Source organism: Trypanosoma brucei (genome assembly GCF_000002445.2).
Source record: "Trypanosoma brucei brucei TREU927 chromosome 11 chr11_scaffold01 genomic scaffold, whole genome shotgun sequence".
Lineage (NCBI taxonomy): Eukaryota > Euglenozoa > Kinetoplastea > Trypanosomatida > Trypanosomatidae > Trypanosoma > Trypanosoma brucei.
In genome coordinates this window covers 4445059-4465856 of record NT_165288.1, presented here as the reverse complement: position 1 = coordinate 4465856, position 20798 = coordinate 4445059, and the positions used below count along the sequence as shown (strand labels likewise).

Genomic DNA, 20798 nt, shown 5'->3' with positions numbered 1-20798 from the left:
AATCGCCCATTTGGTGGCATATATGGTGCCATGGATGGTTACGCATTTGTTTCCACTTTTTCCTCTTACAAGGGCGGGTGGTTGTTGCCTATTATTGTCGTTATCATTATTACTATTATTATTTTGGGTAAGACAGAAAAAAAGACGGGGGGAAAAAATATTTGTGTGGACTCTTTCGTCTCATTCAGAGTTACGTGGATCAGGTTGAGCGTAGACGGAGGAGGAGGTATTTTATGAGGTGTGCAAGGAGGGGTGAGGGCAACTTTTGCTTTCCCTCCAGTGCCTTTCCTTTCCCCTTTCCTCTTTCCCCCTAATCCTTCTTTTTTTTTTTTCTTGTTCATTGGTATATGTTTCGTTCAGGTGTTCGATATTGGCAACTGCGAGCCGCGCATCGCATGAGTACGAGGAATGGATGCTTTTGTTTCCATTGTTCCGTACATTCGTACTTCGTCCCGTTATCTCAGCTTATTTGAGTACCTTCTCGACACGACCGCGGTTCGAGAATGACCTCGACGATGCTGATTTTTTTCTTTTTGTTTTGTTATATATACATATATCATGCTGGTGTGCTGACATGCTTGCCACTTCCCCTTTTACTTCACCTCCTCGTCTTTTTCAATTTTATCCCTCCCCTTTCACTTGTCAGACTTGTGTGTTAACCAACGCTTGTTTGAACATTGGTCGCTGATGCCCTTAAAAATATTTTTAAAACTCCCCGTCGGTTGTTCCCTTCCACTGTCGCTGAGACTATCTTCTCACTTATTCCTTTTTTTCTCTTTCTCTGCACGCTACACACTAAGGAGAGTGCTGTGCACTAAAAATGAGGCAACGGCAGAAATGATAACTTTTAGCGGTCGAACGCGGCGACGCGGCTCGTCAACGTGTACGGGAAGAGCCGTGTTTGCGTGACGCTCTGCGAAAGGCTCGCTTTTTTTTTCCCCTCCCCCATGACACCGCATCGTGTGGAGGGGAATGAACTGAAAACCCACAACACATTTTAAGCCACAGTTGAGTGTGAGGCGAACTCCCTTCTGCTTTTTTTTATTACATGTAAGGGGAGGCATGTATGTATGCATGTATGCATGTATGCATGTATGTGTGTGTGTACGTGTGTGTGTTCTGCCGTGGCCAGGAGACACAAGATTCTCTCAATAGCGTTTACTTTCCCAGTTTTTGTTCGGCTTATAGGACGGTACCTACGTTGTATCATGATGTGCTTACGTGATATGAGGGCGTCACTTTGGTGGAGCTGTGCTTTTGAAGGCGGGGGAGTCCGGAATTGCGTGTTGCACGTGCGTCGGTGCTGTTCCTCCTCCTCCTCCTCCCCCTCCCCACACGCCCACACGCCCACACACCGGCTTTGGCTCGATTATTGTGAGTCCGTTCTCCTTCATGTTTTTTTCATTTTTGCTAATATCTCTGCGATTGCCGCTGCTTCATCACCCTTTTTTTTTTGAAGGGGGGGGGGGCGTCCCTCACCCTCGCCCCACTGCCGCATCATTTTGCTTTCTCAGTTCCCACTCGAGTGCATACGTTCACGGCAATTACTACTCTTTTTTTACCTGTTCGCTGCCTTTGCCAGTGCGGTGTCTACCGACTGGGCTCCAGTTGGATGAATGCGTCTGTTCACTGTCCATGCTTTTGCTTTCCTCTGCTCCACAACTGTGTTTCTTTTTTTTTTTTTTGTTGTTGTTTTGTTCCTTATAAACTGCTGTGCGCTGAAGGTGTTTGGCGTATCGCCTGCCTTTTTGATTTTTTCCCCCTAAGGAGGGCCACAGGAACCGAGCACACAAACGCAAGTGCAGGCGAGGAAACACGTACACACACACACACATACATATTAAATAAATATATATTTATATACATACTAGTGGCAGTATTCGAAATATATCGTTGATTAATGTGGACAGGGAGCATCAGTGGCGCCTTGGATAACTGTATTGAAGGTGAGGTTATTGTACAGACTGCGTTGCAGAGGCTTCATGCACGTTTGATTGCCTCTCAGCCGGAATTCACAGAGGAGGACGTTGGGTTCATGGAGCATCCTCCACCTGGGGGCTCACCACCGCAATCACCGACCCAATCGCCAACACGCTCGGCGCATGCGTCTTTGCCTCAGTGGGATGATCCGCAGAATGACTGTGGTGATGCGGAGGTCACTTGCATTTCTTTTAATCGGGATGTACAATGTGGGCAACAATCTGGGCTTGCCGTATGTGGACAGGTGTTGGTGCCACCCACGGCCTCTGTCGTGGATTTGGACTCTCCCATTACGTGTCAGCAGTTTTCAGACACTGTGCAGGATTTTGATGGGAAAGCGCTCTTACGAAGTAGGAAGGCCGCAGCGGAAACACTGAAGCTCCTTTGTCATGGATACGCACTAACTTGGAGGTACACTGGTGGTTTGCCGAAGATTACGTCGGGCAACCGAAACAATTCTTCACGTTCCCTGTCGTCTTCAACTCGCGCCACGGGTAGCCGAGGCAAAGGTACCGTGACTGTACCTGCGCAGCGTGCTGCTTCTGACATCCCATCGTCTTGTATTCCACAATCCAAGCCAAATGAAAAACTTGTGCGGCTGCTTGACAAATGCGTGGGCTCTCTTTTGGTGTATACCAACGAGTCTTTGCCGTTACGCAATATGGTAACGTCTAACGTTGCTCTTTTAAAGTTATTTTGCTTCGTTTGCATGGAGGCCAGGAAGTCTGAGGTTGCGCCAGGTGGTACGGCGAGTCGTGATTTCCTCACCGAGCTAAGCCGCTATAGCTCTTACTGGGAGCTGTTTTCACTGACGAAACCTTTCGTAGGGGCGCTTCAGGAATGCTACCTGCTAGAATTCCTTTTAGACGCCGCTCTGCCGCCCGCTGTTTGTTCAACAAAGTACGAAGGTATGGTGACGGCTCTCTACCAAAAAAAGGGGAGGTTAGTCACTGACATTTTTTCCGGTCGCCAGGGGCTCGACGCCTTGTTGCATGAACTTCCCTTGCGTGCGTTATCAGCCCTTGTCAGCATGGTTTCGTTTGTGGAGCCGAGGATGCGTGCCCGCGTACTGGATAGAATGGTTGAGGCTGGTTTAATTTCGTCAATTCGGGAGGGCATACATCGAGTGACCACTGGGGGTGCGCACCTGCCGGTTCAGACGCGGGGTGAATATGGGACAGCATCGTGGAGCTGGGAAGATATAAAGCGGGGTGACTCCGCAACTGTGGGGTTCAGTGTGGATACGGAACCTTCCTCGTTTCTTCTTGATCACTGTCTCAGCATATTGCAGTGGGTAACAGCGCCTGACTTGACAGAGGGGCCTGGTGCCGCCACCAGCTCTAAAGCCATGGTGCGTTGTACTGCATGGGTGTCCCACCTGGAAGACATCCGAGTCATATGCCTGTCCCTTCTCCAGTTCTCTGCACGTGTGACTGACAAAAGGGATGTATGCCGTCTTCGTTCTGAGTGGGGCCAGGTAGTTGCGTGCGTACAACAAATTGCTAGCTTTGATAGCGGTGCCTACAGCGTGGTGGTTGGTGTGCTAAGTGGCGTTCTCGGGAAGTGCTGCTGTGGGGGTTTCGATGAGGGGAATATGTTGTGCGCAGCCCCTCTTCTCCCGGTTATCGCGGAGTTGTTTAAACTTAAGGAGTACGCTGAGTCAAATATGGCTTGCATGAGTCAGTGGTTTACATGGCTGGAGAACTCGCTGCCGCCCCAGATTTTTGATGTGCCTGCCACCGCGCAGAGCAGGGATGAAGTCATCGGTACTAAAACTTCTTCGCCGATACTCGAGCGAGGGGAAAAGGTGGTTAAGCAAGAGTGGAATGAAGTAGAGATTTCACGGAAGCTTCGCCGCGATGAGGTTGCCTCACTTTCTGCATATTTTGACTTCGCAACACGGCTTGTTGCAGAAGCCCCATGGTGCGGTGAAGAAGAGCATTTCCTCGGGAGAATAGTGCTATTGGCACGGAGCGTAATGTCGATATACTCGCGGCGGCCCAACCTTGTTTTTGGTCAGGCATCCGCATGCTACAGCGCCGTGGCAAGTCGAGTGAACACCCCTATGGCCTTATCTCCTTCTCCATCGTTGGGTATTCCGCATAGCTTGTGTAGTACCCCTCGGAATGGGTGCAGCAGTAGTCCGCCTCGTCTGTCCTCTCCGCCACTAGGCAAGAAGAGGCGGCGCACAGAAGCGCAGCTCTCGGCTTCGTCGGCTTCTTTTGTTACATCGGTTTCTGATACGGAAGAGATATTTATTCCAAGTCTTCGTCAGTCACAGTTGTTAGCGGTAGCAACCCCACGTACAGAGGATGAGGGAGTGTGTCGAGAGAGATATGATGATTCTCCTCCGGATGTGACGACAGTTTCGTCGTGGAAACAGAAGACGAGGCACTGCGCGTTGGTTGTAACCACCGAAAGTTTTTCCCTTGAGTGAGTTTTTTTTTTTCGCAGAAATTTTGGAGATTAAGGTTACGTGTATATTTTTTGTGCTTCCTAGTCGTTGGATGGTTGACCCCAGTGGTGGTGTTGAGCTGCCACTCTGCGTTTTGCTTATAAAAGCGGAATGTGAGAAAATACTATGTGACTCATGGTGCGCGGCATTTACTCACAGGGTGATCTAAGCCAGAGAGTGTGATCCTTTACTTGTAGTACACAATCTCTCCTTACTTTCCACTTTTTCTCGACCTCCGTTATTCTCTTTCTTCTGCTGTGCGACTACTTTGGCTGAACCACGCGAGGGGCAGCATGCCTTCCACCAGTACGAACAACCACTTGTACGGTATTAACTGTTGTTTGCAACGTGGGGAGAGCATATAGGGGACGAGATCGACGTTACGGTACGTGCGTGTGTGTGTAGAGTGGCCGCATGGTGTGGTACATTCCCTTTGTTTATCAGGCATTCTTTTTTTCGACTTTCAATGCTGTTGGCTCACTGCATGCATGGTACATGACACAACGCCACATGATGCTTGTTAGCGGTTCTCTTAATTCTTCGCTCGGTGCTGTTGCTGTTTATACTCACTCGTTTGATCCTACGCTCTCTAATGCGTGCACTTCTATCGCCTCCATTAGTGCCTTTGGCCATTTCGGATTGCATGCTTTCCGCACGAAGGCGCTTCTTCGGCCCTCTGCTATGTCATTCCTGCATTTCTGTTGGTGCATTTCCCTCCTCGCCTTTGGCATTCACCGCGGCCGGTGGGCCTATACCCTTCGGCATGATTGATAATCTAATGGGAAAAATACTCGAGTAAGGGCTTGCATTCACCAACGTAAGGTAGCTGTGATCCATAAATGAAAGTGCATACGCGCGCGAACCCAAGTACAATTAGTTCAAACAGATGAGTATGGGTTGCCAGTAGTTGAGATGTTGACGCAGATGCAGACTGCCGAGGAGGATGCTGTTTGTGTCCGTTTTTTTTTTTCCTTTTTGCCGTAAGTGTTAGATGCTGGCGTTATGGTCGTTATCGTTGCGGAAGCAGCTGCCTCTAAGTGGGGAAGGTGATATGCGAGTTGTTGTGGGTGATGGTGTGCGGGTGCTCACTTGATGGGTGTGGCTACGTTTCAAGGGTAGTGATCAGCGTGTGATACCACTACTGAACGTCAGACGAATATGCGTTTCGATGTCCGACGTTATTTGAATACCAGCTTTGGCGGTTCCACACATGTTCGGGGGTTTCACGTTGCCCCGCCTACTCTGTGACCGTTGACTTTGGTGGTTTGTATACAACAGCATTTTACCGCGTCACCCCATTCAGAAGAACACTGCCGGTGTTTTCTCTGTTGATGTCTTCACACCTTTTGATACACTAAGGTGCGGCTGAGGTGTTTTTTTTTTTGTATGATAAAGAGAAAATGAGGCATTTGTTGGAGGACAGAGTGTGTGTGTGTGTGTGCAAGTATGTGCATGTGTGTGGGGACGTGCGCTTGTGTCAAGGGTCAGCCCTCTCCCTTCTGTAAAAAAAAACCGATGACACCAGCTCCTTCACGACGTTTTCCTCCCTTTTTGTTTACTTTTCCTTTCCCTTCCGGAAGAGTTTATATATATATATATATATTAAAATATTAACATATACAGGTTAAAGGACTGCAGGGGAGCGGGCGCCTCACGTGGCTTCCTGTTCCTTTGATACACATAGATATCTTTTTATACACACAATTCAACGTTTACATTTGCCAGCGACGCATACCGTACTAGTTTAGTTACTTCTAGTGGGGTGTAGTACTGGTTTGTTGATGCCAACACGCTCCTCAGTTCGTCACGGCGAAGGGGTACCATTGCCCCCAGTTCTCCTTTTCGGCTCACAAGCCAACGCTCGGAGCTCGAGGGCGCGAGCAGTAGCACACGGGAGGGTTGCCGTATCGTCTTCTGACGGAATGGATGACCTTTTAGATGTAAAGAGACGCCTTCTTCGCGACATGGAATTGGCAAAGCGCTGGGACGCTCGTAGCGTGGAGTTACTTCAGATCCATCGGAAGCGAGCGTGGGATATCGCTTTTGGGAAACCGGGTGGGGATGATATTGAAGTTTCCACAATGGAGTTCTCTCTCTATTGCCCTTACTCCCGCACTGCGATGTATTGCCCTGTTCGAGGCGAAACCTGCCTCCATGTGCAATGCTGTGATTTGGAGTCGTGGATTACGTTATTCAGGAAGCAGCGCTCCCTGCGGGACAGGAGAGCACCATGTCCCGTCTGCAAGGGAGGTGTGCTCGTGTCGAGCCTTGAGGTTGACTTATGGCAGCTGCACGTCCTTTCGGAGATGCCCCAAGGGACACAAAAGTTGGTGTTGAATGCCGATGGTAGCTACTGCAGCGGAGACATTTCGCGTAAGCAGCGGAAGGAAGAGGAGGTAACGGAGGTTTTAGATATGACGCAGACGTCTACGCAGAAAGTATTCACCGAGGAGGGTACCGGCGTTCCTACCAGTGTTTCTTCTAGTGCGATGCCGGACGCAGCATTTTCCAAGTCTGAGTTCATCCGGGTTAAGCGCGAACGACATTCATTGGAACGCTTGACAGATTCACCTTCCTTAGAGTCTGATGCCAGTTTGGAGGCGACACCCGACGATGACGTCGTGGTGGTACAGTACGAAGCTCCTGCAGTGGAGGTGCGTGTGCTACCCAGTCAGCTACGCCTTTGGACCGCACACTGTCCCAAGTGTAAGCAGGAAATGTCATGCAACAGTGAGGATGCCTCTCCGAGTCAATGTGGCGCCTGTGGTGTTGAAAAGAGCGGCTGGACTCTCGTCCGCCGCTTTCCCAATTCCCATGTGACACTGGAGCTAACTGGTGATGGCACAATCTTACTACGTGGTGTGGACGCGATGGCGCCGTATCTGTGGCGAGCGGGATTTAACCGTGAGGTCTTTGTTGATCCCCCCGCTGGTGCTCATCGATGGCGTGGTGTAGGAGTCTGGTATAGCACTTTTAGGTTTACTAGGTACGAATTGGATTTTGTCGAGGCATGCTGTGAGCGTGTTTCGCGGAATGAGGCGGTAGGAAACATTCCGGAGACGCCGTGGCTGTTCCGCGTCCCGGGCCAGCGGCGCTCTGAGAGATTCTCTCAGCTTAGTCTCAGTGGTTCCGGGAGATAGCTGCAGTGTATGATGCAACAGCTTTGGTGTTACATGATGGGGCGGCCCGTGCTCCCCCCGTTTTTTTTGTTTTGTGGACTTCTTTTACTTTGTTCGTTCCTTCATAGCGCATGTATGTGTATGTGGGTGACTGTCAAAAATTTCCCTTCTCTTAAAACACGCTGGGTTGTGGAAATGGTTTCGTGGGTCCCGAAACGTGCATAGAGGAAAGAGAAGAAAGCACCGAGCGCGTTTTCTGTTGATGGGGTTGCAGTGACCCTGTAAGTCGGTGTCACATTTTTTATTGCTTTCACCAGTTATCTGTTCAGTGCCAAGTTCTTTTCATGCTCCGTGTGTTCTGGTGTTAGTCTTGTTTTTGAGTCTGCGATGGTTTGTGTGTGGAGGTTGGCATTTATTTGTACCATTGGTTTGCGCAATGTCTGGTAATGTGATTCAATGGAGCAAAGTGCCCGCTCGACGCCTCGAGTAAAGAGTATTCGTGCATGCCTCTACGCGCATGGGTCCACTGGAAGATCGGGCTAGCTGAGAGTTCAAATTGGGCCACTTTTTCCGTATTTTTGTTTTACGATGTTTGTACTGACGTCCTGGTGTATTCAGCATTGCTGCCTACCGTTATGCTGTGGTGGGGGCTGTGTTAGTCTTTTTGGTTCTCTTTTGGTACCTTCCTAGTGTCCAAGTCATCCTGCGGTCATAAGTTCATCTGTTGGTACCCACAAGAACCTTGTTGCATGGCTTCAGTGGTGCTAGTCTCCCCTTTTCTTTATTTTTTTCTCACGCCACCTGCCTATTATATATATATATTTGGGAGACAGTGCTGATAGCTTCTGCAGACACGCTGTCAGTAATTAAAAAAAAAAAAATGCGGCGCGCTGCGTTCTGTCATTTGGTACATTGCGTTCGTGTGCGTTCAAGTAGTGTCTCCGTTTTGAATGGGCATCATTTTTGCGGAATCGCATTTTTTTGCCGTATCCATGGGCTGACATTGCCGATCGCAACGGCGGTTCCGGCACTGAGGACAGCCGTCCGCGCTTTTCATCATCCGAATCGACCGATGTTCGGGCCCTCTCCGTCAGTTGGCACCGACCGAAAAGGAAAGCGTAACGCCAAGCCCACGCAGCGGAAGGATCAGGAACAGTGGGAACCCTCCAAAAAGCCTGATATTGTAGGGGGTTCTGTAGTGACGGATGAGGATTCTAATAAAATACCAATTTACAGAGTGATGGGGCACGTGCTACACCATTTGTGGCCGGCTGGGAAGCCGGGGTATCGTGCACTGGTAGTTGCCAGCGTAACGTGTGTCGTCCTGGCCAAGGTGCTGAAGGTGGCAGTGCCATTTTGGTTCAAGACGATTATAGATGTGCTCACAAATAGTACTGAGGTTGGCGCTTGTGTCACAACGGTGACAGAAGCATTGCATTTGGGTGTGTTCGGTCTGGTAGTTGCGTATGGCATCAGTAGGTTGTTAAGCTCTTTCACTGAGGAAATGAAGTCTGCTTTGTTCGCTCCCGTTGGCTGTCATGCATCAACAACGATTGCAATGGAACTCTTCGCAAAATTACACTCCCTTGACTTACAGTACCATCTTGGTCGGGAGACGGGTGTTCTAAGCAAGGATCTTGATCGCGGCAGCCGTGCGTTTTGGTCCCTTGCGCATGCGCTTTTGTTTATGGTGATTCCCACAGCATTTGAAGTGGTGTTGGTTTGCACAGTCATGAAGAGTTGTGCGGGAACCCCTTTTATCTTAACAGCATTTTCTGCGGTTGTGTTGTACATTGGGTGGACATACGTTGTATCTAATTGGCGTGCTGAGTACCGGGCGCGCTTCAACAAGGGAGACAGCCGCGTAGGAGGGCTAACCGTGGACTCCCTTCTTAATTACGAAACGGTAAAGTACTTCGGCCGCGAAAGTTATGAGGAGTCGCGCCTTCGGCGCGAGACGGCGGACATGAATCATCAGCTCATGCGGCTGGATCAGTCTATGTCGCTCTTGAATTTTGGTCAGCATGCGATATTTGTCTTAGCTGCTCTGGTCTCATTGTACCTTTCCACATGTGGTGTGCTCGCGGGTTCGATGACTGTGGGCGATTTGGTATTGGTGGACGCCTTGCTCATGCAACTTTATACTCCGCTAAGTTTCCTGGGTATGATTTACAGAGATATACAGGCATCTACACAGAATATGCAAGCAATGATCGCCCTCCTCGACGTGCAAAACAGTGTGAAGCAGAAGGCAAATGCGAAGGCGCTAGAGTTAGTAAGTGGTACCATTGAGTTGCGAGACGTGTGTTTCGCTTTCAAAACCGGCGGCGATGATCGATTCGTCTTGCGTAACCTCTCACTTGCCATACCTGGTGGAAGCACTGTTGCCTTCGTCGGCCCCTCCGGAAGTGGAAAAAGTACTATTTTCCGCTTGATTTATCGTTTCTACGACCCGCTTTCGGGGTCCGTTCTCATCGACGGGCAGCCATTGACGGATTTGCAAATACCGAGCTTTCGTGAGTCTATCGGTGTAATACCGCAAGATACGGTACTTTTTAATGAATCATTGCGGTACAACATCTGTTATGGCAGGCCGGACGCTACGGAGGAGGAGATGATAAGGGCCGCAAAGGTGGCTTGTATACATGACAGCATAATGAACATGAGTGATAAATACGATACGGTTGTGGGGGAACGGGGGCTAAAACTTTCCGGTGGTGAGAAGCAACGGATAGCTATCGCGCGTGTTGTTCTCAGCAATCCGCCAATCCTACTGGCAGACGAGGCTACTGCGGCTCTGGACAGCGTAACGGAAATGCATGTGATGCAGCAACTGCGTGACGCTGGTGGGAAGAGACGCACCCTCATACTTATAGCACATCGGCTCACAAGCATCATGAGTGCTGACAAAATTTTCGTGCTTGACGGGAAAGGGTCCCTGAGTGAGAGCGGCACCCACGAGGAGCTGCTACAGAGAGGCGGTTTGTATAGCGAGCTTTGGTCTAAGCAACTCCATGATGCACATCGTGCTGAGGAGTAGTGGAAGCGAAGGTTCCCGTTGCAGAGTACGTGTGTGTGTGTGTGGATGGGTTGCGATCGACGTGAACGCAAACCTTTCAATAAGGAGAGACAACAGAAGTACGCATGGACGGACGCATATGAGCGGAATGGGTGCCCATTTCGTAAGTTTATGTCTTTGCATGGGGTACTTGCGGATAAGCGCAGGCTGCAGAGTGTTACAACACGTGTGCCTGTGAACACCTGCTTCTCCCTCCGTTTCCTCACGCGCTTATTTTACACTGGCTTCCTTCATGCGGGTGTAGTGGGAAGGTTCTAGTGATGGTGATGACAGTAAGTATAAAAAACCCCAAGCAGGGAAAGGTGATAAGCAATGTCTTACCGTATCCGCTTTACTTTTTTTTTTTTGATGTCATGGTAGCAACTGTCATAAAAATGTAATTGGCACGGACCAAACAGTAACTCTTTTCCCTTGACTTTTTGTTTTTATCCTTACTATGTGTTAGGTGTGGATCGTGGCCTTGAGTAGATGCATCACATACCCATCTCGTCCAACACATTCTCACCGTCGCGTTTAGTATGTTCTTCTGCGGGTGTTCAACGAGCCCTTGCCGTAAATATTGTGGAGCTTATGGGCAACCAGGAGAGCATTAAGGCCCAATGGGAAAGGGCAGCAAAGCGGAACAACTGTAGGAGGGATGCTCGCGATTCCATTGTCGTTGTGTTCGGCAAGGAACCTATGGAGACGTTGGCGACAACAGGATCAAAAACAGATGCGTGTGGTGTTGTTATGCAGTTTCTAGCATCATCAACGACCTTTATGAGCAGCCTGCGCGGTACCGGGTTAGGTGCGAGACCGTGTTTGCGTAATGGTGTACGCGTTGAGCCGAAAATCGAGGGGCAAGGGGACACAAGGGAAAAGGACACCGTAAGAGCTGACGGCATCGTGGCGGCGTGGTTGCTGTTGGATGTGGTTGTCTTGGGTGCCGAATTTAAGCATGCGATGCCGGTGCTTTATGTACAGCTAGCGTGGGACGATCTTCCAAAGGTGGACTGCGTTTCTGCGTATCGCAGCGCGTTGCAGGTTACACGTGTCGCTTTACTGTTCATGCCAGAGCCATTTCAGACAAGGATTCATGTTGACTTCACCGGTGTTCTCAGTCCTGAACATAATGTGCCTGGATTAGAGAGCGTGCGCATGGTTTGGTCTGGGCTTGTGGGCTCTCTCCTTCTGACGGCGGCTGTAGCACCGAAAGAGGCGGTTGTGCCACCGTTTCATCCAGCTGGGGACGACGACCGTCGTGTCCAGAGCACGGGGGAAAACGTGGTCGACCAACTTAAGCCGGGGCACAACCACTGTGGTGTGGGTGAAACTTTCTGTAAGGAGGAGTGTGTGCGACAACAGGGATGGGCATGCTCGGACGGTGACCGTAATGCGGTTGTCAGCGATTGGTTATCGATGTTGCTGAAGGGGAACGAGGAGACAACAGCTGCATTTGGCCGTGCTGTGCAAAGAAAGAATGGTACTAGGTCAGTGCCTACCGTATCACTTCACCCTGCTTCGCTCGGCGCTGCTGCTACCAGTGACACCCATGATAATCTGGGGCGCGGTGTGGGCGTTAATGGATTCGGTGGTGATTGCGATGATAAACCTGTTGTGAAGCGAGAGGCGTGCTTTCTTCCTTCAAACACTGCTAAGGAAGAAATCCACGAGGTACAACCGCTACAGCTGAAAACCGAGTCTGATGAGGAGGTCATAGCTGAATGGGTACCTAATGGCACCATCAACCGGTCTTCGGTAGGCGACCCATTCCCGCAAGTGCCTGTGATAACGGATGGTGCTGCTTGCTTATTTCTTGAAACTCCGAGTAACTCTCACCTTTTTCCAATTAGTGACGACATAGCACTACGACAGTTGTGCGTGTCGTGGACGGCGCTGTCGACCGAGCGGAGAGACAGGCAGCGCCTCATCGTTGTGGTTGCCGACGGCGACCACCGCTTCTCAGAGGTCCTGAGGTCGTGGGTTAGGACTGCATGGAACGAAAATGCTTTCATACTACCGATATTCGCTGTAGGTGACACCAGTTTCTGTCGTAGAGTTGACAAAGAATTGGCTTCTATCTCAGCGTGTGTGAACTCATTGACGGATACTTCGCGGGATATCCACCACTTTGTGCGAATTCTTGCTTTTGCTGTGCAATATTTCCGAATAGACGTTAAGAGTAGTGGGTGTTTGTCGCGAACAGCAGCTTTTTCGGAGGCGGCTAATCATGTGGGTGTTCACGCTGCAGGCGACTACAATTGTGTCAAGGAGTGGGTCGATAAATTTAATGAAACTGTTGATTCGCTGACCCCTTCTGACCGTGCCAACTTTGACGTGGAAAGGGAACGTGATCGCCTTTTTGATGAGTTGTGCGGGACTAGTATGTTAGCGCGAGATTTGCGTAGCCAAGCATGCCGACCAGAAATGTTGATGAAGCATGTGGGAACTATGCGCGTGGGCATTGCCCGTCCTACTATTTGCGACGATGTTTCACTATCTTCAACGTATCCACCGAGGTTCAATCCGGATGCACGACCGAAGTTGTTTGGGTCACTCTCTCCAGCACAACGACTCCGGATATACGAATTCATGTCAGCTTTTTTTACCAAGAATGTTTTCAACGCGTCTGTCGACGCGGTGCGGTCAGCAGCAGAAGGTTACTTTTCCGACTGTCACTTCCAGATACTTGGGTACGGACGCTTTGCGTTGGCGTGCTCTGTGCGCCGTCACTTATACGTTATGGTGCATATGAACTTACAGCCGTTGTTGAACGAGGATGTCAAAATTGGTGCCGGCGACCCGCACTGGTCAAGCGTGTTTCAGCACCTATCCTGCACTTGTAAGCCGAGGGCACACGAGCGAATTTTAAAGACGGAAACCGGGCAGAAGCGGTGTCGGCACTTGGCGCAGTCAGTGTATTGGCTGCTTCAGGACATAGCTGATGACCCCCACTACGCGTTGAGAATGCCTGTGGGGGCTGTGAGAGGCGCTGACTGTCACTCACGCGGCGTCGCACACTGCCATTTCACCTTCAACTCTTCTTTGTGTTCGAAGAACATGAGGGAGGACATACCGAAACCGTTGGGACCACCGAGAAAAAGGCATCACTTTGAGCGAAACGGCGACATTTCCATAACGCAACTTTCCGCACTGACGGAGGAATCAGACCAATTTGATGTAACGGTTCTGGAGTTGGCCACGAACAGCCGCCTAGCCAGTTGGTTAGGTGTGGGCTCGTAACCACCATTGGCATTGTGAGGTGGTGGTGTAATCAACTTAGTTTCAGCCAAACAATTCGTGCCGCCAACATATGGTTGACAGTGTGCGACTGCACATACATACATGCATACATATATATCTGTACTTATAAAGCTTGGTTTCATTAATTCATTTCGTTGGTGATGCTTCATCATGTTTACTCGTCCTATCAGGGAAGGTGGCTGAAGGCCTCTGCGCGTTCTTTGGGTTGAACTGGGGGCGATAGGGTGGCTAAAGGACGGGAGTGGTGGAGGAGATGACGTTGAGAAAGCGTGTAACGGAGAATGATAACGTGGAGAGGAAGGCGGGAAGGGGGTCCAGGGTTCCGCCCCGCGCGGTCGTGCCTGCGATGATGGCGTTTTGTTTTTTGTTTCTGGTATTTTTATTTTCAACTCTCTGATATTTTCCCAAACTACTTTCTGCATTGTTTTCTTTTTTGGTGTAATGTATTATATTTTATCGTGTTGCGGACCCTCCCCCCTAGTTCGTCTGTTTGATATTTTCTCTCGGTGGCATGGAAGTAGAGGCGGTACGCTTTTGCCAGTATATGCCGTCATAACAACTCATGAGGAGAAGTAAAGAGTAAATTGGACCAATATAAAACCAAATTAAATCAATAAATTCGTCTAAGCATGCCTCCTCATCTATAGATGGATAGATGTACGTTTTCACGACGATGCGCATTGCCAACCGCTTACTCAGTTTCCCGAATAGTGCGCGCGCATTGTGCGTTATATTTCTGTTTATTTGTTTCTTTAGAGGTGGCAAACCGCAGTTACGTTATCTCTTTTGCCCGTTGGCAGGGTCATTTGGTGTTATCGTTCTCCTACTTTTCTTTCATAGTTGCTTACCTAGGCACATGTACACGCAAATCTATGCTTCATTGTTTAAGCTGTATCGAATTGCCTTTAAAACAGATGATGATGATGATGATGGCAATGCCATTTTCCGTAGAACAGTGGAGGAGATGGAGGAAGGAAACAACGGTAGAAGTAATGTGAATGCTACGCGGCAGCTGCAGTGCGGTGACTGTTTTAACAACCACGAGTAGACGCGGAGAGGAGGAACAAACCGTATAACTCAAACGTAGTTGGACAGTTGTTAGTCGCGCCAATGCCCATTTGTTCATTTGTTGGTTATATATTTTATAAACTTCCTACAGGCCGTTATCGTTTTGGCTGTTAGCCCCGAAATTTCTTAGGTCCTGCGGAGGTCGGGAAAATCCTTATTGAAAAGCGAAATCGCCAGGAAACAAAAGGGAGGGAAGGGATGAAATGAAGGTGACGGAGCTTCTTTACATTCCATTCCATTCCCAAATCATTGAAGGATCTCGTTCCATTTTCCAAGTTTTTCCGCGGTTCTGACATGATAGCGGCTGAAAATCCGCATGTGGTGGCCGTTTGAATTCGCCGCGTTGACAGTTCATCACAGTTGGATATGCCAATAAGCATATGTGAAAAAGACACGTAAATCCTTTCGTCGCTATACATAGGTTGAAGTGAGGCAACGGGCTGCCTTACAAACAACAAAAAAAAGAGCACGACTATAACTCTCCGGGTGCATTTGTTTACGTCGTGTATGTATTCATATTTTTGTTTTTCTTCCATGCAGGTCCAAGACAAAAAAATACATTTAAATATAATGGTGAAAGTTTTATGTCTGCACGGGTTCGGCCAAACAGGTGAAATATTTGAGCATCAGCTGAATAGGTTGTGTGTTAAGCTTTCTTCTGTCGCAGAATTTGATTTTGTGGATGCCCCCTATCCGTTACCGCATGACCACACGGGCTCCAACTCCATTGCAACGTATTCGTGGTGCAGGCAGCCGTGCGGCGAAGAGCCCAGCGAAGCGGATGATGATTACAGTATCGGGGACGCGGTGGTGAAGCGCCACATGGCTGCTGAGGGGATGCGCTACGACGTCATTTTGGGATTTTCTCAGGGTGGCCTTGTCGCCGCCCGTTACGTAATGCTTCGTGAGCTTCACGGCGGTGACGGCTACGGGCCCCCGCTGAAGGGACTTATATTAGCTGCGACACCAGATCCCCGTCGTACCTTCCCTGGGCTTGCCTCAGCATTTAAAGACAGTGCTCGTTACGATGCTGAAAACGATGGTTTCCTGGGACCTTTACCTTCCCTGCATATCGTGGGCAGGAAAGATGGGGTTGTGGACCCAGCGGAGAGCGCATCTTTCGCGGATGCATGTCGACCTCACGCTGACGTTTTGTGGCATGAGCACGCACACAGCTTCCCAACGCTACAGAATATTGTCATGTCTCTGAAGTCATTCTTTGAGCGCATTGCGCAGAGAAACCCTGGTAATGATGGTGGGGATAGTACTCTTACCGCGGCTTGCGAGGAGGAGTTAGAAATGATTTCATGTGTTTACGGCGAGGAATGCGTTCATCGTGGAAAGATGACCACCGTGTCGCTGCCGTTGCTGTTGAACTGCGCGGACGGAGACCTGGAGGGCAGCCCACTCGCAGCGCTACGACTGTGTGTGGCTTTGTCAAAGGGATACCCTGCTGAAATTCCAAAGTTCGATATCGTGGGCGGACCTTCCAATCACCATGTTTTCTACGAGCGCTGGAGGGCAAAGCTAGTTTCTGACACCACAGCGTTCATGCGAGAGGGACCTGAGGGCAAAAGTGGTATGTTGCTACCTGCGATAATGTTCACCGGAGAACAAGCAGTTGGTGCTCTTGATTTCCTGAAGTCCGTTTTCGCGGAGGGAGGGGAAATGCACGACAGTGCTGGTGTTGCGACGGGAGAGCAATGGAAAGAACGAAAAGTGAATGATTGGCTGTGGGAGGAGGATGACAGTGAAGGTGCGAGGAGTGCATGCATTGCCGAGTCGCACCGACGTGCGCAAGAAGTGCTTGCGGGTGGTTCTCCGTCTTTTCGGCCGTATGGCAGAGGGGATTGCGAAGGTGGAGGTTGTTACGATGCTGGTGGGAGGGGTAGGAGTCTCGAGTTTACTATCGGCCTCATTGGCAAACCGTCGGCAGGGAAGAGCACGTTTTACAATGCGGTAACTAATCCCGATAACGAGAGCAAGGCTGCAAGGGTTGCAGCGTTCCCTTTCACCACAATCGACCCCAATGTCGGCTGTGGTTTCGGTCCCATTTTCTGTCCGTGTAGTTTGTCACAACCCTCGCCGTCAAGCACGGGACAGTGTGGCGCCAAGTATGGTCATGTTACTACTTTTGGAGCTCCACACCGGCGACACCCCATAGTGGTGAAGGATGTCGCTGGTCTCGTGCAAGGTGCCTACCGGGGTAAGGGAAAGGGGAATCGATTCCTCAACGATTTGTGCGATGCAGATGTTCTCGTACACATTGTTGATGGTGCAGGCGCGACTTACGCGGACGGATCAGCGTGTGCACCAGGGGAAGGATCCACCTTCGACGACATCATGTGGGTTCGAGGAGAATTGCACAGCTGGATATATGACAATCTCCGTGCACAGTGGGCTGCCGTAGTTCGAAAACCATTGAAAATACGAACGGTGTTCACGGGGTACCACAGTCCACCGTCATCCATCGATGCATTGCTGCGGTGTCTTGGAATCTCTACTGAAGTGGAGCTGGTTCGGCGCCTGCCAGCGTGGGGGGCTGCCGAGCTGCACTTGCTTGTGGCTACATTTGTCCATCTGCGGTTTCCCATAGTTGTAGCGCTCAACAAGGCAGATATGCGGTGCGCGGCGGACAAGTTGATTTGTACCCTGAAGGAGCGCTACCCGAACGAAACCCTTGTTCAAATGTCCGCCAAAATGGAATGCAATCTCCTTTTCTTACGACAGGTGGGCGCTGTTCGCTACGTGCCCGGTGATCACAGCTTCGAAGAAGTCGATGGGGCCCCTGCAAACGTCACGGACGCCGTAAGGAAAAGGGCGATGAAGGCCCTGGTGGAGTTGCGTGAGTTTTTTAGCCCAATGCACCCTGATACAACAACAGGCGTTCAGGCGGTCCTGGCCGCTGCTCTCTCTCTGTGCCCCGGTCACTTAGTGTATCCAGTTGATGCGATCGAGCGCCCACTAAATTCGTTTCCCCACTGTTTTCCATTCAAGGGAGGAACCTGTGCGGGGGAGGTTTTTGATGCATTGCTACGGTCGAACCTGTTGGACGGCAAGTTGGTGCGGTTTGAAGCAGTGGATACCAAATATTTGGTGGAGGGGGGAGAAGTGTCTGTGCTTAAAAGGGACACTGTCCTGCCTGGGAGGCACGTGGTGGTGCGGGTTCTCAGCACCAAACGACATTTGGTGGCACAAAAGCGAGAAGGAAAAGAGTGCATGTTGGGTGTGGGGCCAAAGGTGTGAGCAGGGCAGATGCGAAACGCAACCATACTCACTGTTTGAGTTTTAAGCGAAAAGTGCTGGAAGGAAGGAGCTTCTGTTGTGATGCATTTAAATTGAATATGCGACTTTATGAATGTTTGCTTAACCCCTCCTTTTCACCTCTCCCGCTTCTCTGTGTCAAAGCTCTTTTCTTCTTAACAAGGGGAGGACTAGAGAGAGAATATCCTGTGAGGTACCGCCTTTGTATTTGTAGTTGCAGGTGTGGGTGACGCTCAGGAAAGTGTGTGCGTGTGTGTGTGTGTGTGTGTGTGTGTGTTGCATTTCGCAGAATATCTCATCGTTTGTACTCGGTGGTATTAGGTCCCCAGAGGAAGTCACTCCAATCGAGAAGGACCCGACGTAATAGAATAAACGGAGTGAAGGGTGTAGAAGCGTCTGGGCGGTTGGACGGGGAGGGGTAGCTGTTTGTACGGAGCTGTCTAGTGGTTGAAGGTCAAGCAGGTTAGTGATCCCACGAACTGATGTCCATCGCAGCGTCTAGTGCACGCAAAGATGGCCCGCATCACCCCTCTTCGGGTCTTACTGGGAAGGAGACTCTGCAGGATGCGCGGAAGATGGAGTACCGTGCATCCACGCTTGAGGCTGGAGGCAACGACATGGAATGCTTGCAACTGATGGAGACTGCGCTCCAGATACGCTGCAAGGAGTATGGAACGGGGTCGTCATCCCCTGAGCTCCTAAAGGAGGCATGTGACGCTGCGGAGCGTGTTGTGATGAAGTGCAATGTTCTCGGTGTAAAATTGTTCAAGGAAGGAAAGTATGACGTTGCTACACCTCTCTTTGGCTACGCCATGGAGATGACAGGAGAGGGTTCCTTTCCCTTGCGCAAAGACGATGAGCGCCGCCGACGACTGCGCGGTGTGACCCTGAACAACCACGGTTGCATGGAGCGCCACCGGGGGCATTTTAGTACTGCCCTGGACTACATGCAGCAATCGATGCAATGCACGGGGCAACAATCCCCCGTAGCGTTCCTAAACATTAGTGCTGTGCAGGTGCAACTGAGGTTATGTGAAGAAGCCGCGCATAGTGCGGTGTGTGCGATACAAAGTCTTGGGCCCAATCCTGAGGACCCTTCTTTGCTAGCAGTGGCGCACCACAACCTCGCTATGGCTCTGGAGTTGATCGACCCCCCACGTGCTCATGAAGAGTATCGGTTGGCGCTGGGTTTGGCTCAGAATACGATCAGTAGGAGGAGTGAGGTCACAAGAACGATCGAAAGTAATATGCAGCGGTTTGTCATGGTGCTTCACGAATGTCGACCGGGTAATTCAGCTTTGACGGGTACGAACTCACCCCGCTCATCCTGCGGACACACCTTGTTTGTTAGTCCGCGGTCTTGCAGCAGGGAACGTTTACCCAGTGGTCGGGATGCTGCATCTAGGACCCATCGTGTGGACATCTTTCCTCACCCTTTCGCGGTGAGTGCCAAGGAAACCGTTGCGAAGCGTAGCATCTCGCGTCCGGCCCGTGCTGACGCCGGCCATCCACCAAAGCGTTTAACGTCGTTATCACCAATGAATTAGTGCGTTTAAACCTCACAGGGCTCCACGAGGTAGAAACTAACTGACGAAGCTATCATTTATGCTGTATTTGGCACGGTTATGGAGTTCAAATGATGGCGACACCTTTGCTTATATTCTCCATGTTTCGTCTATAAATTGCTGCCACTGTTTTTTGAGCTGCGGTAAGTGGACCTAAATTTGTTGTACTCATCGTTACATCCATCACGTTCACTTACATGTGCGCTACAAGTGGAGCCGATAATAGTTTTTTTGTCGGAAGGAGCGGTACACGGGGAGTGTGAGCTTCATAATTTTTTTTAAATGTTTACTGCTCGTGTGTGTTTTCTCATGAAGGGGGACTTGAACAGATTACGAATGTTTGAATTTCATAACTTAGACCAATGTATTTGTACCCGGCTAAAGTTGCGGACGGGGCTGGCACCTTACACTGCATTCGTAGGACGTAATCTTCTGTCCGGATGTAGGAGGCAGCTGCAAGTGAAGACAGAAGGAAACTTCTTAGATCTCTCTGAGCAGGAGGTGCACGTAGCGTTGGTGTGTTGGCCGCTGTTTGTCCCTTGCATTGGCGCATGCGAGTGAGCCTTGTGCGGTAACTTCCATCCGTAGCCCAGGCCTTGTGTGCTTCTTACCATAGTACGCGTCAGCACTTGCGCTCCACACGTTGCACACCCGGTGAGGTACTTGCACATGTTATTTTTTTTTTGTTGCCAGTATGCAATATGGCATTGTTTCCCTATAAGGGGTAGAGGGACACTGTGGTGATACTCATAGTGACCTCAGCTAGTCCTCCTGAATGTTTTCGATTGTGTCGGGCTTCCCTCTCAGTGTATGTTTTTCTTTTTGCTTCATTTTCTATCCCCCCGCGGACCGGTGGGTGCGTATGTACTACTTTGTGACATGTACATGTATATATCTTTGTGGTGCTCCATGAGTTGGTTGCTTTCCTATTTCTCTTTTACCCAAATGTTTCTCTACGCAGCTCGATTGACGGTTCATCTGTTGTTGACGCGCATTTCCCCCTTTTCACCTCTCCCGCTTCTCTG

The 20798-nt window shown here is 50.1% G+C and overlaps 6 protein-coding genes across 6 annotated transcripts, besides 8 other annotated features; all 6 read left to right on the top strand.

Annotated features, from left to right (window-relative positions):
* Positions 1–89: 89 nt before the first annotated feature.
* Positions 90–123: a microsatellite.
* A 939-nt stretch (positions 124–1062) lies between these two features.
* Positions 1063–1118: a microsatellite.
* A 189-nt stretch (positions 1119–1307) lies between these two features.
* Positions 1308–1331: a microsatellite.
* A 482-nt stretch (positions 1332–1813) lies between these two features.
* Positions 1814–1868: a microsatellite.
* Positions 1869–1900: 32 nt separating this feature from the next.
* Positions 1901–4417, top strand: Tb11.01.8720 (hypothetical protein, conserved; the record flags this gene model as incomplete). The annotated part of the gene is made up of 1 exon (XM_824659.1): positions 1901–4417. The coding sequence occupies one exon, from the start codon at positions 1901–1903 to the stop codon at positions 4415–4417; it is 2517 nt and encodes an 838-aa protein (XP_829752.1).
* Positions 4418–4849: 432 nt separating this feature from the next.
* Tb11.01.8715 (hypothetical protein, conserved) lies at positions 4850–5206 on the top strand (the record flags this gene model as incomplete). Its single annotated transcript, XM_824658.1, has 1 exon — positions 4850–5206. One exon carries the CDS (start codon positions 4850–4852, stop codon positions 5204–5206), a length of 357 nt encoding a protein of 118 aa, XP_829751.1.
* Positions 5207–5859: 653 nt separating this feature from the next.
* Positions 5860–5896: a microsatellite.
* A 121-nt stretch (positions 5897–6017) lies between these two features.
* Positions 6018–6049: a sequence feature (AT_rich).
* A 167-nt stretch (positions 6050–6216) lies between these two features.
* Tb11.01.8710 (hypothetical protein, conserved) lies at positions 6217–7575 on the top strand (the record flags this gene model as incomplete). Its single annotated transcript, XM_824657.1, has 1 exon — positions 6217–7575. The coding sequence occupies one exon, from the start codon at positions 6217–6219 to the stop codon at positions 7573–7575; it is 1359 nt and encodes a 452-aa protein (XP_829750.1).
* An 859-nt stretch (positions 7576–8434) lies between these two features.
* Tb11.01.8700 (ABC transporter, putative) lies at positions 8435–10594 on the top strand (the record flags this gene model as incomplete). Its single annotated transcript, XM_824656.1, has 1 exon — positions 8435–10594. One exon carries the CDS (start codon positions 8435–8437, stop codon positions 10592–10594), a length of 2160 nt encoding a protein of 719 aa, XP_829749.1.
* Positions 10595–11101: 507 nt separating this feature from the next.
* Positions 11102–13855, top strand: Tb11.01.8690 (hypothetical protein, conserved; the record flags this gene model as incomplete). Its single annotated transcript, XM_824655.1, has 1 exon — positions 11102–13855. The coding sequence occupies one exon, from the start codon at positions 11102–11104 to the stop codon at positions 13853–13855; it is 2754 nt and encodes a 917-aa protein (XP_829748.1).
* A 92-nt stretch (positions 13856–13947) lies between these two features.
* Positions 13948–13972: a microsatellite.
* A 1479-nt stretch (positions 13973–15451) lies between these two features.
* Tb11.01.8680 (hypothetical protein, conserved) lies at positions 15452–18190 on the top strand (the record flags this gene model as incomplete). Its single annotated transcript, XM_824654.1, has 1 exon — positions 15452–18190. The coding sequence occupies one exon, from the start codon at positions 15452–15454 to the stop codon at positions 18188–18190; it is 2739 nt and encodes a 912-aa protein (XP_829747.1).
* Positions 18191–18449: 259 nt separating this feature from the next.
* Positions 18450–18485: a microsatellite.
* Positions 18486–20798: the final 2313 nt, after the last annotated feature.